The 16041-nt window shown below is 37.2% G+C and overlaps 1 protein-coding gene across 2 annotated transcripts; it reads left to right on the top strand.

Moving 5' to 3' along the window:
• The first annotated feature begins 675 nt into the window (after positions 1-675).
• Positions 676-15424, top strand: LOC137739327 (B-block binding subunit of TFIIIC). 2 transcript variants are annotated; one of them, XM_088699840.1, is made up of 18 exons: positions 676-1163; positions 2416-2815; positions 2917-2991; positions 3096-3158; positions 3683-3901; positions 4734-5327; positions 5433-6185; positions 7752-8036; positions 8461-8616; positions 9321-9706; positions 10201-10681; positions 10929-11255; positions 11452-12220; positions 12320-12378; positions 13081-13563; positions 14428-14466; positions 14594-14801; positions 14903-15424. In XM_088699840.1, exons 1-17 carry the CDS (start codon positions 790-792, stop codon positions 14777-14779), a joined length of 5649 nt encoding a protein of 1882 aa, XP_088555966.1. In that variant the 5' UTR covers positions 676-789; the 3' UTR covers positions 14780-14801; positions 14903-15424. The 2 variants fall into 2 exon arrangements, with proteins under 2 accessions (XP_088555966.1, XP_068334983.2); XM_068478882.2 differs by having other exon boundaries at positions 14594-15424.
• The last annotated feature ends 617 nt before the right edge of the window (positions 15425-16041 follow it).

Genomic DNA, 16041 nt, shown 5'->3' with positions numbered 1-16041 from the left:
CGCCACATAAAATATTTCACTATAAAAAGAGATAGAGCCCCGATTGCTACTCATGATATTGTAAGCAACATTGTCTACTTTGGGAGAGCATGAAAAATTTGCAAATTCAATTAGCTATACCACCAAAGCTAGTTTTGCCGAGTTGACTTATCAAAATAGGTTTGCTTACTGCGTTACCTACATCATTATAGATGATCTACATGAATCAACTTGGTTCGAGGTTCAAGAGCAACACCTTTTATTTAGAAGTTATGAAAAATTAAAGATATAAATTAAGAAATTAAATTTCAATTATTTATGAATACATATCAATAGATAGAACCGTTAATAAATAAAAAAGATGTTGTATATGAATTACTTAAATATGTTTTGATAAAAATATGAGAGTTTTAATGAAAAATTCACGGTACGGTTCACTTTAACGAAAAATCATATTTTTACACTAAAAAGTCAAATCTGATACTATTCACTTTACTCTTTATTATGTCTTTATAGTTAAAATTCAAAATTTTTAAATTTTTTTCATTAGTTTTTTCTTAAAAGTAGGCGATAACTTTCATGTTGTACAGTTAAAAAGGTTAATCAGGAGGAAAAGTTTACCCCCACTAGAAAACAAAAACTCTAGGGGTAAACCTGTAATTCAAAACTCGAATTACCACATTCCTTCGTCGTCTTCGTCCTTGGTTCCAGAACTCCATCAGTTCTCCAAAAACGTCTCGGAAAACAAACAGCAAACAGAAACCCAAAAAAAAAAAAAAAAAAAAAAAAAATCCTACACATGCTTTCTCCATGGACACGATTCTGAACTCCGCCATATCAGAAATCTGTTCGGAGCTCCGAAATGGCGTCTCTCTCCAAACCCTCTGGCCGAGGCTCGAGCCCTCTCTTTCCTCCTCCAACCTCGACCTCTCTCCTCGCCTCAAGCAATCCCTATGGGACGGCCTCCGCGCCGTCCCAACCCTCAAACTCCTCGCCCGAAACGCACCGTTTGACCCTGCAGACCCTTCCATCCAGTCCGTCCAAGACGCCGAGAAACTCAACCTGAAAGTCTTGGCTGACGAGGGTCTCATGAACAACTTCATGGGCCTCTACCATGCCCGCTCCGCCAATGCCGACTTGCGCCCCCCTCAACAGAAAGCTCTTGAGCGTGTCGCCGTGGCTAGGTTCGTTTCTTTTCCTTTAGAATTCGAGTTTGCATGAATTCAAAGTCTTTTTTGTTGGGATTTTGTATATCAGCATGTCAGATATGTATTTGTAAAATTGGGAATGTAATTGTGTATCTATGCTAATTTCGGCTGTTTTGATCGATTATGTGTATGCATTGGCAGTTTTGATTGTGTATATGTGGATGTATGTGCAGAATCGGTAGTTTGTCTGTATGGATTTACTGAACCATGAATGGGGTAGGTTTAAAGTTTGTATCTTTAATATAAGTATCGGTTCGTTGCAATGTGGGACAGGAACTGTTAATAGTGCAGCTATAAAATTTTATATTGACATGAGTGGAATATATTGTTAGACTGAGTGGAAGGTCGAATGATGGTTGAAAGGCGGAAGGAGTGGCACAAGTTCATATTTTGTGATTTTGGTGGTTTTTATCTCCCCCCTCTTGTAGAGAAATGTTGAGTGATTGCGAATAAACTTTGGGGGTTCCCAAGGGTATAAATCTTTTTCTGGAGTGCTGCTGTTTTGTTCTTGGTAAAGGAGATTGAATTACATTTTGGGAAGACATTTGGCTGGATGAAAGATTTTTTCAAGTCTCATTCCCTAGGTTGTTCAACTTATCCAGGTTTCGCCACTCGAGTACTACGGTTTGGTGGTATTCCTCTTCACTTGTAAGTGAGAAGGTCTTAGGTTCGAATTTCATGGAAGACGAATTCAATACCAAATTAGGTTGCCATTGTGTGGCTTAGCCGAACTGCCCCCTCCCTTTAGTGTAAAATATATCGTTGTACTAAAAAAAAAACATATCCAGGTTTCATAATAAGAGTATTTCTAGGGTGGCTAGTTTTGCTAACATTCTTTGCATTGGGACCTTGAGTTTTGAAGGAATTTGCGTGATGTGGAATTAGACGAGTTGTCATCTTTCCTGACAAAGTTTGTGGGCATCGGTTACTACAGAATTTAGAGATTTGTCTTTTCAGAAATTTGGCATAACTTTATTGCAGCTATTAGTTAGTTTTGTGTTGTTTTTATAGTTTATAAGTGTGAGGATGATGGTGCTATTTATCTTGTCTTGTTTGTGCCCTTGCAGATTTCTTGTCTGCTCTTGTAGTTTTATTGTTTCTTTGCAATAAAAATTTGTTTCTTCTTCTTCTTAACCAAAAAAAAAAAACCTTTGGGGGTGATGATGAAAGGAAATTTTTTGGTTTGTTTAGTTGAATAATGGCTCACTAAAAAATTGGGTTATCACAGAACAAATGGAATTACACAAAGTCAGGTTGCTAAGGAACTTGGAATTGAAGGGAGAAACTTTCATTATGTAGTGAAGAACCTTGAATGCCAAGGGCTAATTGTGAAGCAACCTGCATTAGTAAGGACAAAAGAAGCTGGTGATGAAGGGGAGTCAAGAAACATCCCGATTGTGAGTACCAACATGTTATATTTGTATCGACATGGAAAACATTTAGGCTCTCAACAGATGATTGAGATCACCAAGGAAGAACAGGCTAAGGAGAATTTTGGAAATGGAAAAGGAAGTCCTGCACATGGAGGCGGTTTATCTGGAAAATGTGTTAAAGAGGATGTGCTTGTGAAGGACTATCTACCAGAAATGCAGGCAATCTGTGATAAGCTTGAAGAAGCCAATGGCAAGGTAACATAACTCAGGTTTCTAGAAGTTTTGATGTTCAAGTTCATTTTTGTTTTTGTTTTCTTCACTTCCTAAATTTATTTTGTGTTATTTTGTTTTTAAAGGTTCTTGTGGTTTCGGATATTAAGAAGGATCTTGGTTACACTGGAACGCCTGGAGGCCATAAAGCTTGGAGAACAGTACAAATTTTATTACTAGTGATTTTCTCTTATATCTTGAATTGGCAACCTTGTAATATACTGATTGCTTTTCATTGCATTTTACCTGCATATTGTGCTTCTAGGTCTGTCGCAGGTTGAAAGCTGCTGGTATGGTCGAGGTGTTTGAAGCTAAAGTGAATGACAAGGTTTTTAATGCTTATTGTTGTTTTGTTTTTGTTTTAATTTGCAAATATTGCTTTTCGTCTATTTTTTTTTTTCAATATTGCCATTTCTTTTAATTCTTTCCGCTTTCCGCTTTCCTCATTCACCATGGTCTTCTTCCTTTTTTTCTCCTGTTTTAAATTACTTTGGAAATAAGTCCATGGTCTTTTTGTTTCCAGTTAACGTATCTAGATATAAGGTCATAGTCCTTTCTTTTTTTCAATTGGAATTTTTATCCTTGCTTTAGAATGAGACGGTTGTGTTCACTATTGTTTTTGTTTGCTGTATTTTTATGTGTTCAACATAAATGCTAATAGGGTAATCATGTTGCATATTAGAAAATTAAATTTGTGATACATTATGATCATAATTGTTATGATAGTGTTGTTCTTAACTTTTATCAGTTAGTAATCATAATAATAATCAATAGGTTCAATTGGTTCAAGGCAAGGACCTTTCATGTTGGTTCATTGGTCATGACTTGATATCGCTTTCTGACTTTGGACAGGTTGAGTGCTGTCTGCGTTTTCCAGAAAATTATACTCCCACAAGTTTTGCGCCAAAAACTCCTCGACATGTGGATGATCATTGTGATGAAGACCAGCAAATGAAGTTAAGAAAAAGAAAGAAGTGTGAAATCACTGATCAGCTTGTAGAACTTCCAATTGAGCAACAAATTTACGATTTGATACATGCCACAAGCACAGAGGGCTTGACTAGGGTTGAGGTGTGTGCATTATATATATATTCTATTATTTTAAAAAGGTGTGTGCGGTAAGTCTTGAGCAGCTATTATTTTGTTAAAGCATTGTGGTTTGATACTATGGTCATTGTTGAAATCCTATAATTCTTTTAGCATTCGAATTCCAGTGTATTTTTTTTTAATAAGAGAGGTGTGAGGTACTCCTTTCAAAGCTCCAGTTTGAATTGACTGGAAAGATATAATCAATATGCAGAGTTAGAAAGGGAAATGGACATTCTAAAAAGTTATTATCTGAGTTCAGAGACCAGATATTATGTCATTATTTTTATTGGGAATTGTTATTAGCACTCCAAAAATCTCATTTGGCACTCCAAACCTTCTATAATTAGAAAGAAAAATACACTTATGAGGAGTGTAGAATGAGATTTTTGAAGTGCTAATAACAGTTCCCTTTTTATTTGTTTCCATATTATGTCCATGGTTTACTATCTGCTGGAATTGTTGGGTGCTAGCATTGTTGGTGGGACTGGGAAACCTTTCATGGTTTAATCATATAACCATACCTTAATCAAATAGTCATGCATTTATGAGTTTATTACCACTGTTTAATACTAGTTAGCTCTGATATGAATTTCCGTCCAGAAAGAGGTATGGATAGTGGACTTCTTGTGGATTAACAATATCATGTAAGGATAGTCTTTATTCTCATAAATCTTTCGGAGGTGCTTTTTTGAGCTTGATTTTATTTTGGTCAATGGCTTCATTGAGCTTGCTATGCATGATGTATTCCTGCAAATTCATAATACTACCCCTTTCAGTTTTCAATTCTTTGGATTTTTATATTTTCTACAAACAGGTTGTTGAGAGGCTTGGAATTAGCAACAAAAAGAATTACAACCGGCTTGCTACTATGTGGTCTAGGTTTGGGTTGAGTGTTCAGCCAGAAATGCAAAAAAAAGCCATGGCGTACAGGTTGCGCACATCTGAAGAACAGACTTCTGGATCAGCTAATGCTTTTCATAATAAATCAGAAAATGCCAATGAAAATAAAACTGCTGACCTATGTGTTGGCAGCCCAAATGCTCTTGACAGGTCAGGTCGAAATCAAACTCATTCAGCCTATGATTGTTCAACTTTGAAAGGTGATACTGCTAGTCCTGGAAATGTGGAACATAGAGACATTAATACCGAGCCTTCTAATGGATATCCTCGGTTTAGTGAGTCTAACCAGATCCTTCTTTCTCCTGAAAATCCCCAACTAAAATTTCTTGAGCCAAGAGATACGACTGATAGTTTACTGAGCACAGCAATGGAAATAAGTGGCACCTCAGCAGAAACACTACCAGTTGTGTTAAAGCCACTTGGTTCTGGATCAGATCCGAGGTATCCATGTCTGTCTTTGAGTGAGGATAGCACTCGAAGAGAAAAAAGGATACTTCAGCGGCTACAGGTTCTTTTTATCATCCGTTACCTCAAGGGATTTCTGTTGGTTCTCTTTTTTATCTATTTGCTGTATATTGACAGCTAAATCTAATATTTTTGTTCTTTTTTCTAGGATGAGAAGTTTATTATAAGAGCTGAGCTGCATAGGTGGCTTGTGAGTCTGGAGAAGGACAAGTGTACGACAACAGACAGGAAAACTATAGACCGAATTTTAAAGAAACTTCAGGAACTAGGGCACTGTAAGTGCATACATATTAATGTACCTGTTGTCACAAATTGTGGTCGTACCCGTACCACTCTAGTGGTTCTGCACCCATCTATTCAGAGTTTAACTCCCGAACTAGTTTCGGAAATTCATGATGCATGGAGGTCTTTTGAGATTCAAAGCCGTGGCCAATGTTCATCTCGATGGAAGAGCAGTGGATCAGTTCCTGTACTGAAAGATGTTCAGAGGACTCAGAACCATGCCAGTACAGATATCCGAGCTATGAAATCAGAAGCCATGCGTTCTAATGGATTTATTCTGGCAAAGATGATTCGTGCAAAGATGCTACATAGTTTCCTGTGGGACTACGTATGTAGTTCAGGATCTAATGGTGCTTTTTCATCTGCGATAGATGTCATTGAGCTGAGAAATCCTCACAGCAGTAGCAAATTGTTTTCACTGGAGGCAGCAATCAAGGCTATTCCAGTTGAATTGTATTTACAAGTTGTGGGCGCCACTAAAAAAATTGATGATATGCTTGAGAAGTGTAAGAGGGGTTTGTGTCTCTCTGACCTTTCAGCTGAGGAATATAAGTCTCTAATGGACACCCATGCAACTGGAAGGCTCTCATTGGTCATTGAAATTTTACGGCGATTGAAGGTATGATTGTTTGGTTCCATTCAAATTGGTTCTTTATATATGTGTAATCTGCTATCCAAAATGTCTGCCACATTAAGACCAGATGAACCAGCCCTGAATGTGTGAAATTTTAAGGGTCATGCAGCGGCAGTGACCGATTGGTGGTTTAGCTTAATTTGTTGGGGTTTGTGTCCCTAAAAATTCATGAAAGCATCTCACTAATGTCTTGAATCGTGAAGCAAAGAAAACATGTTATTTATATTTTATGGAATGGTGCATTATCTGATTTGGACCCCAGTATGCTGAAAATACTACCAGAAGTTTTGACACTTATAATTGTCTGGTTAAAAAAGGTTACTCAGCAAACAGTTTCAACAAGATTACCCAGTCAGAGCGAACAATGATCAGATTGTTTAATTTTGGACATGTATATTGTTTATCATCTCTAGTTTGATGTCTACTTGAAATCTTAATTTGACTCAACTACATGAAAAAATGGCATCTTTACATACAGATTTCAGAGAAAAAAGGTATTTGATTCTTAGGTGACCGAAGAATTGTAGAAAATTAGACAGACTTTAATCCTCGTCATCCATAAAACCTTGTTCTTTGATTCCCACACTTCTGCTCATTGTAGTTTGGAGAGAGAGAGAGACTCATTAGGGGAACTTAACTATTGATGCAGCACGATAGCATTAGGGCCAAGATTAATAGCAAAATTAATTTAAACAATGAAAACTCAAAAGAAACTACAAAAACCCACAACACACCAAGAAATTAAAGTAGCAAACTAGCAGGAGACAAGCAGATTTTGATACCCACAGTATGTTCCTAAGAAAATTTCAGAAACCAAGCAGTTTCTATTCTATGCCCATGTCGATTCATCTAGCTTAGGGTTGGTTCAACTCCAATGCAAGTAGTAATTCCTATAGGGCATTGTCTAGATAGGCTGGTAAAAGTTGAGAAGAGTAAAGAAAAAGGGAATAGGAGCTCTTTAGAAGAAGAGGAGAAACTGGATTCGCTCAGGGGCTTCACACCCAAGTTTGGCTTCACACCATATTCCCTTCGCAGAAAGGTTGATTAGAATATTTTCTGAAAGCTGATATTTATGATAAACTTCATTACTTTGCCTAAAGGCACTTACATATATTTATAGTCCTGATATGATTATAGCTCTTAATGACAAGAGATTTTTCAACTCCTAGAAAGCTCTAGATGCATTACACTAATTAATATCTAGAAAGCTCTCTCATAAAATGGCTTGGAGAGTAACTTCAAGGCTTATTGAAAATGAAATTAAAACAACCCTAAATTTTGGAATGTGGAGAATCTGAAAATACACTTGCTAGAAGACTCCAAAAAGCTGTAGGAAATTTTAGTCCACCCACAACGAAAGGGTTGAGCTCTTTGGCCTCTTTCTCCATCTCTTTCGGTGATAAACCTTAAATGATTTAGCACTGATGTCCTCATCAACTGATGTCCACTCCTGTTATTTTATTGATATTTGCAATAAAAATTTGTTTTTTTTTTTCCCTCACATTGTAGATTTTCATTAGCATGTCTAATATGTGATAACTAATTCTGTAGTTGATTCGACTTGTTGGTGATGAACGTTCAAAAGATGAAATCCTAGTTCCTTATGCCACTTCTACTCATGCATTGGAGCTTAAGCCTTATATAGAAGAACCACTTTCAAAAGATTCAATATCTTTGAGTTTTGGATCTCCTGATCTTCGCCCACGAATCAGACATGATTTTGTCCTCTCAAATAGAGAAGCTGTTGATGAGTATTGGCAAACTTTAGAGTATTGTTATGCTGCTGCTGACCCAAGGGCTGCTTTGCATGCATTTCCTGGATCTGCTGTAAGTGAGGTATGTACTTGAATAACTTTTATTCTTTTTGTTTGTATTTTATTTTTTGTTTGTTTGTTTGGGTTATTTTGAGTTTTTTGTTGATCACATACTTTGGTAGTATGCTGTTCACTTTAACAGTTTTTCCTAGGTTTTTTCTTCTACACTTTTGAATTTTATATCCTACTAGATAATTTACTGGAACTCTAGTATCTCTTCCACGCACCCCAGGTGCTTGACTTCGGCCTTTTAACTTTTTACGAAATATATTTCAGTTCAGATGCGACAAGCTTTTTGTTTGCTAAAATTCTACATGAATACCTTATACCAAATCCACATGAATTTGTATTTTCTAGGATTGTCTTGAAATTGAATTTCAAATACTGCTGAAGGCAGAACTGGTAGATCAGCTTAGCTGCAAAATTATCTAATTTTCTTTCCACAGGTCTCCCTGTACAAGTCGTGGACCAAAATCCGAGTTATGACAGCTGCTCAGCGTGATGAACTCTTAAAGCGTGTAGACAAGGATGATGCAAGTGAAAAGCTTTCATTTAAAGAGTGTGGGAAGATTGCAAAGGATCTCAATTTGACCTTGGAGCAGGTTATATTCTGCTATAATTTTCTTTTGAGTCTTTATCTTATTCATTTGGTAAGGTATTAATAATAATTTGTGAAACGTCGATATTTCACCGTCTCAACATGGACATGGGCAAGTCACTTTATTCCATTTCTGTCAACGGAATAACAAGTGTTGGAGACGTATTGGTAATAAATCAACATCAGCAAGAAACAAGAAAAAAGAAGCCCTATTTTTTTATTTGTCATTTCAGGAACTATTGCAATGTTCTAGTGATAGATATATTTTACTGATAGATTGAGGGATTCGTTTTATCCAGAGCCATGGAATAAAGACATCTGTATTCAAACTTTCTGTGATATTATACTCTTTACCATTGTTCTTCAAGTTTTGTGATGTTTTGGTGTGGTCATCTTGACTGCCTGTTCTTGTACCTTGTTCTTTTCTTGTTCTTTATAATCGTCTCTTTATAAAATAATAAAATGCAAGTATATACTATATAGATAGATGCTTGTCTGAGCCTTGTTTAGAAGTTCTAATTTTTATGATATCTTTCGCTATTATCTTGCATTATCACAAACTCGTCATTTTATCCCCTAATTTTCTGGGTATATAATGTCGTGGCCAATATTTAATAAACTATAGATTTTTCATTTCATTTAATTGAGAGCTACAACCTTTTCTGACTTATCAATAATGCATGTTTTTTCCTGTAATGTCACTTGCAGGTGCTTCGTGTGTATCATGATAAGCGCCAAAAGCGTCTTCAGGGATTGCAAAATAGAAGTGATGAAATTCAGTCAAAAAAAAGAAGACGTGTTTCACGAAAAAGGAAGAGATCTTCTGAACAAGAGCCAGTAAAGTCCATTGAAATTGATGAGGTAACTGCACAGTTGGAAGAGCAGGGGCATGCTGCATTAACTCATACTGTGAACCAATCCATGGAAGAAACTGATCTTTTGGTCACTTCAGATAATAAGAATGACACACATTTGCAACCATTGGTTGATCGTCTAGAAACTGAGCAGGAACCTGAAAAAGATTTTAAAAAGTTAAAGTCAGCACGTGCTTCAACACGTCAACGAAGGTTTTCATGGACAGATGAGGCTGACAGGTAAGGGAAGAAGATACAGATGATGAATCTCAGCTACTTTCCCCTTTATAACTTTTTCCTTTTTTCTGTGACATGTATGCTGTATACTCCATGGAGTTGGTGATTTTCTTTTGGTCTTGATAGATTATTAAATAACTTTTGGCTTACATCCGAACAGTTTAAGGTTTTAGGTACAGTGGTAAATGAACAAAATTTGTCATGGTATCAGAGCAGAGGATCCTGGTATGAGTCCCTACACTTTTAACCTCCCAAATCCACATGCTGGTATCTACTTGCCTAGGAAGGCCCACATGTGAGCGGAGTTTCAGAAATATAAAGTTTGTTTTTTGTCATTTTGTAACAACTTAAGCATTGGGAATAGTGGTAAATCAACAAAATTTTTAAGGTTTATCGTACTATGAAAAAGAAAAGGATGCAAAATATTTTGTTCTTTGCATATGAGTATTTTTTTGTTACCTATTTAAATTTCACTTATATTGATATCATTTTTGCAGGCACTTGGTTCTCCAATATGTAAGACACCGTGCATCTCTTGGGGCAAAATTTCACCGAGTAGATTGGGCTTCACTTACTGACCTTCCAGCACCTCCTAGTACCTGCCAAAAACGAATGGCATTACTCAAAAGTAACAGAAGATTTAGAATAGCTTTAATGAGGCTCTGCAACATGATCAGTGAACGATATGCAAAATTCCTGGAAAAGACCCAGAACAGGTCTCCGAGAAATGATGATTGCAGGCTGCTTTTGCGAGTTTCAGCAGGGGAAGATCATAACGGCAATGTTCCTAACAACAGTAATCATAATCAAGTGACAGGTGTTCAGGAAGAACCATGGGATGATTTTGATGACAATAACATTAAGAAAGCCCTTGAGGAGGTACTTCACTACAAGAGGATATCTAAATTGGATGCCTCAAAACGAATTGGATCTACCTGCGAGGACTGGTCAGATCGTAATACAAATTCAGAAGAATATGTAATTATCCAATCCCTGCACCTTAGATTTATTAACACTAATTGCCTTGCAAAGATGTGTGTGTGGGTGGGTGCGGATATGGTTTTGCATTGTTTGTACATTTATTCCCTCCCTCCCTCCCTCTCTCCCCTCCCCCTCCCCATCCATGCGTGTGTGTGGGTGGGTGCGTATACGGTTTTGCATTGTTTGTACATTTATAATTGTTTGTGTTCTATATTACTGAGTAGTGAATTACCATTACCTTCAGGATCCCCAGGAATCTGAATTTATTGCATCAGCTACTCTATATGAGGATGCTCAGAACCATAGTGGAAGAGGATTGAAAATTTCTTCACGGAGATCGAGCTGTCAACATCTTAATGAAAAGTTTTTTAAGCTTTTGCATGGCGTTAATGTTAGTACACAAGTCTCGAAATCACTGGCTGTTTCTAATGCTGTAGAGCTCTTTAAGCTTGTCTTCTTGAGTACCTCAACAGCACCAGAAGTGCCAAATCTGCTCGCAGAAATTATACGGCGTTACTCAGAGTGTGATCTGTTTGCGGCTTTCAACTATCTTAGAGAGAGAAAAATCATGGTAGATCCTAAAGTTTTGTTAATTTGCAAGCTCATCTTATTCTTGTAGCACTAGGGAAAGAACTTGAAAGTGAACAAAAATCCATTTTTATTTACCACAATAGTTTCATTTCTGTCGTTTCCTATCGAATTTTCTATATGTTCCCATATATCTCCTGTTTTTCTAATTTATGTGCTGTATACATTTCATTTGGCAGGTAGGGGGCAATGACAGTCAACATTTTTCTCTTTCACAGCAGTTCTTGCATAATATTTCTATGTCACCCTTTCCTACTAATTCTGGGAAGAGAGCTAATAAATTCGCGCATTGGCTCTGTGAAAGAGATAAAGATCTTATGGAAGGGGGGATTGATCTCCCTTCAGATTTACAGTGCGGGGACATATTCCATTTGTTTGCTCTAGTTTCTTCTGGTGAACTGTCAATTTCCCCGTGCTTGCCAGATGAAGGCATGGGAGAGGCTGAAGATTTGAGAACCTCGAAACGTAAAATTGATAGCAATGATTTTTTAGATGGTGATAAGACTAAAAAGCTAAAATCATTTGTGGCGGGCGAAGGTGAAATTATTTCTCGTCGAGAAAAAGGTTTCCCTGGTATCAAGGTATCTGTATATCGTGCAGCATTTTCTACAGCCCATGCTGTAGATTTGTTCAAAGACGATACTCCTGTTGGAAAAGATTTTGGTGGAAGTTATCAACTAGTCAGTACTTCTGGTCTGAGTGCTTTGTCTCCGCCTGACCATATGAAGGAAATCCTTGATTCATGCAGTACTGTCTCTGTATTAGATAGCGAGTCACCTTGGGAAGGTATGGTGCGGTATGCTGAACATTTGCTGCCATCAAGTTCTGCTCAAGATCAATCAAGTCCCATCTGTCCCGAGGTCTTTAGGTCTGTTTACAGTGCTATTCAAAGGGCCGGAGACCAAGGACTGAGCATAGGAGATGTTTCCCGAATAGAAAATATCCCAGGTATGATGCTATAACTTTCTATGTTATGCTTCTGTTCCAGGAAGGTGGTATTTCTGCATTAGTTTTACCTGTATTTATTATTTCTTGATTTCCTTTTAGGAGAAAGGATGACAGAGTTCATCATTGACGTGCTTCAAACATTTGAACGAGTCTTAAAGGTTAGTTTCCTAAGTATTTAGCAATCTGAGAATAATTTCTCATTGGTGAAGTTTGTTGGTTTTTCTCTGTTCCAGAAATCTTAAGCTGTTTGGATGTGAGCCAAAAATTATTATATATTCTTACAATCCCCCTCACAGCGGACCTTCCACAACTACAGCCCAAAATGTGGAATTCAACTAAATATTGGGAGGTTGACATTGTAGATATCCGAACTTAAATCTTCTGCTTTGACCATGACAAAGTTGGTTGATTTGCCACTTGTTCCTAAAAGTTAGATTGTTAGGACGTGGGACAACAACTATTTTATATTCTAGTTTTTATTTATGTGTTGTCCTCAGTGGGAATAACCCTAAAGTTGTGTGCCAAATTACAGTGCAATTGGTAATTCTTTGATTTAGGATTTGATTAACAGTGGAGAGATGATTTTCTTTTTGTTATGGCATCAACACAGAGGCTTTGATTGGACGTTTTAGGTGGAGGTGAACAGGTGGTTTCTAATTTCCAAGACATTAAAAGAACTTATTCAAATTGACTTAACAGATTCCTTGGCGTTAGAAGTTAGAAGTTAGAGGAATAGCATTATATGGCTTAAATTTTGGACGTCAAGAAGTTAAAGCATGTGATTTCATACTTCAACCAAGTCTCATAAGTTAAACACTTCATGACATCTGTATCTAAAAAGATAGCTGCTTTATATACAGGTCAATGCTTACGACTCTGTCCGTTTCGTGGATTCATTGTATCGTGACAAGTATTTTATGACTTCAGTACCCGGTATTTGTCAAAATTTTGGACCAACTTCATCGAGAAAGCCACTAGGAGGCATTGACGGCGATTTGATCCTTCATCCAAAAAACTGTGATATAAGTGGTGCTCATTCAAAGGGGGATATAATTATGAATGCTGATGATGTTCATAAAGTGACGTTTCTTAATTTCCCTGAAAATGTTTTTGAGCTCTCAGATGAAAAACGAACTAGCTGTGTCCCGAAAGGCTGTATGGAAGGCAAAGAAGTTTCGCCTAGAGGGGATGATGTGGACGAATCTTCTAGATCCTCTTCTGGTAAACTATGCGTGCCAATATTGCCATGGATAAATGGTGACGGGACCATTAACAAAATTATTTACAAGGGACTCCGTAGACGTGTTCTTGGAGTTGTGATGCAAAATCCAGGGATGATAGAGGTACTTGCATTCTTTTGGGTTTATGTAATTCTATTCATGTCTAGCAAAACACTGCTTTTGCTATCTTATGTTGCCCTTGCTTCCCGTAAATCAAATGTTACAAGAGGTGGAAGATTAAACTTAAAGTAACTAGCAATGTCCATATATATTATCAATCTCATGATTATATTCCTGAAACATTTGTAATTGAAAATTGCTTTGACTTTCATACTCTTGAGTGAAGGCTTTTGCTATCTCATGTTGCCTTTGCTTCCCGTAAATCAAATGTTACATGAGGAGGAAGATTAAACTTAAAGTAACTAGCAATGTCCATATATATTATCAATCTCATGATTGTATTCCTGAAACTTTTGTAATTGAAAATTGCTTTGACTTTCATACTCTTCAGTCTTCAGTCTTCACTCTTCACCAACTATCACCAAACACTGGATACAGCGGCAAGGTTCCCTTGGCTGCCTTTATTGTTCCATATATTTTCACTGTCAAGATAAAAGCATGATTGGTTATTGAATTGTTGTTGACGATACGATCCTCGTGATTATCTAAACATACTGTTGGTCTCCTTAATGTTGTACCTATGACTCCGAATTTTATTGGTCAGCTGAGTCAGCCAACAAAAGATGCTAATTAGGGTTATTCGTTGCTATACCAAATGATTATTCTTTTCTATTGGAGTTTGCGAATATGGTATGCATATAATCAGTATGTTGGAACATCAATGGAATTCTGTTGACTAGGACCTGTTGGTGGGGCTGTAGGTAGCATTCAGGTCCAATTGGTCATATCAAGCTTGAACAAATAGCTTTGAAGGCTTTACAAAATAATGTGTATATTCTCACTTCTTTCATCTTTGTTCTGTGTTAGGATGAAATTATTCGCCGCATGGATGTGCTGAATCCCCAGGTCTCGCAACCCACAGTTTGTTTTATGGATTGGTTTCTCTACCCACATGCTATGTCACCCTTTTTTTTTGTGGGTAGAAATTTCCTGCCTCGTTGATTCAGGTTTAATTCAAACTTCTTTCTTACAGAGCTGCAGAAGGTTATTGGAGTTGTTGATTTTGGATAAACACATTTATGTGAAGAAGATGCATCATGCTATGCCCAACGCGATCCCATCCGTACTAAGAACCCTCTTTGGAAGCAGCGTCACTGAACCAAAGCTAGTATGCCATGAGCATTTCTTTGCAAATCCTATGAGCACGTCCTTGTTATAGACGTTTTAGCTTCTTCTGCAAGGTGTTTTGTGGATTAAAGTTTCTTGTACATGATGTGCGTTGTTAATAGGATTCAACTACTGAAACTAATTTCTGCAGACTGGTTTGGAAATTTCTGTATAGCTTAGCAATGTGTGCGAGGTTCTTAGAAATCAGTCCAAATGTGGTGCTTCTGTTTACCTCCATTTGTTTACAAGCAACTAAGGTGGGGGCATTATCCTCTAGGGTGACCAAATTGCTAGCGGGCGGGCATTTGCTGGGTTAGTACTTGGAAGGGATGCTGGGTATGCAGTGTGATGCATGACAGTGATGCCCAGGTACTTGGCAGAGGAAAGGAGTCTTGTGCAGCCATGAAACACAAACACTTGCAGAAAATGTGGACTACTCGGTTTGGATATAACGGGGAACCCTAACAGTGATAACTTCTTAATATATTGCCTTATATGTTAGGGATGCTGTTATTTGGTTGGAGGAAGGCCTTTCTTGTTGGCTGAGGATGATCGCAGCTGTTGGGTTGAACCACTATTAAGGTACAAAGCTTCTTGTATTTATTTTTCTTTGTTTCTGTTTGTACAGTGGCAAAACATCGGATCCAGACAATAGAAGCGCAAATTTCTCTTCGGAAAAGTAGTTGAATTTAGACAACTGTGTGGAAAATGAAATTGTTCTCGTCTGAAGTAGCGCTTCTGCATCTCATGGCAATGCTCTTGTTAGCGGTATTTCTTTTGTCACGCTTGTGTTACCGGAACATTTTGTTTCCAGTTCTGTTACCCTTTTCTTAACCGGTTTTAGAGAACAAAGCTTGTACCTGTGCATTAGCAATTGGAGGAAAAATGATTTTACGCTTAAGAAGATGGGTTATGAGTTTAGTTTCACCTTCCTTTGTTTCCAATAGTTGCATAGGAGTTTGAAACTATGACAACCAAAACCAAAATTTGTACGCCTTTCTTCTCTCAGCTTACAAAGACTTGTTCTTCATGTTTACAAGTAGGGGAACCTTCTTTTGTGGTTTTTATTTTTTTGATTTTTTATTTGTTATGTCAAATGATAGATTTATTAGATTAGCCATCTACGGAGTTAACTTTCTCCTTTTTTGTTTAAAGTAAGGGTGCAACTTGGAATTCTTGGGATATAGGTTATCTCGCGTTGGTCTTTGAGGGTCTATTTAAACAATAAAACTTTAATTATAAAATTTTCTGCCGCCTAAACAATCATTTCGTATTAAGGTATATGCCTACATATTTTGTGTGCGTTAACATTTT

The sequence above is a fragment of the Pyrus communis genome, chromosome 9 (genome assembly GCF_041283825.1).
Source record: "Pyrus communis isolate YQ-2024b chromosome 9, ASM4128382v1, whole genome shotgun sequence".
In the NCBI taxonomy this organism is placed as follows: domain Eukaryota; kingdom Viridiplantae; phylum Streptophyta; class Magnoliopsida; order Rosales; family Rosaceae; genus Pyrus; species Pyrus communis.
This window is presented reverse-complemented; position numbering and strand designations above follow the sequence as displayed.

Bases quoted from the DNA above. Each gene is read 5' to 3' on its own strand.
- LOC137739327 (XM_088699840.1), top strand. From the start codon at position 790: ATGGACACGATTCTGAACTCCGCCATATCAGAAATCTGTTCGGAGCTC. The intron at 2,816-2,916 runs GTAACATAACTC...TTGTTTTTAAAG, and splicing joins TTGAAGAAGCCAATGGCAAG to GTTCTTGTGGTTTCGGATAT. The intron at 14,467-14,593 runs GTCTCGCAACCC...TCTTTCTTACAG, and splicing joins TGGATGTGCTGAATCCCCAG to AGCTGCAGAAGGTTATTGGA.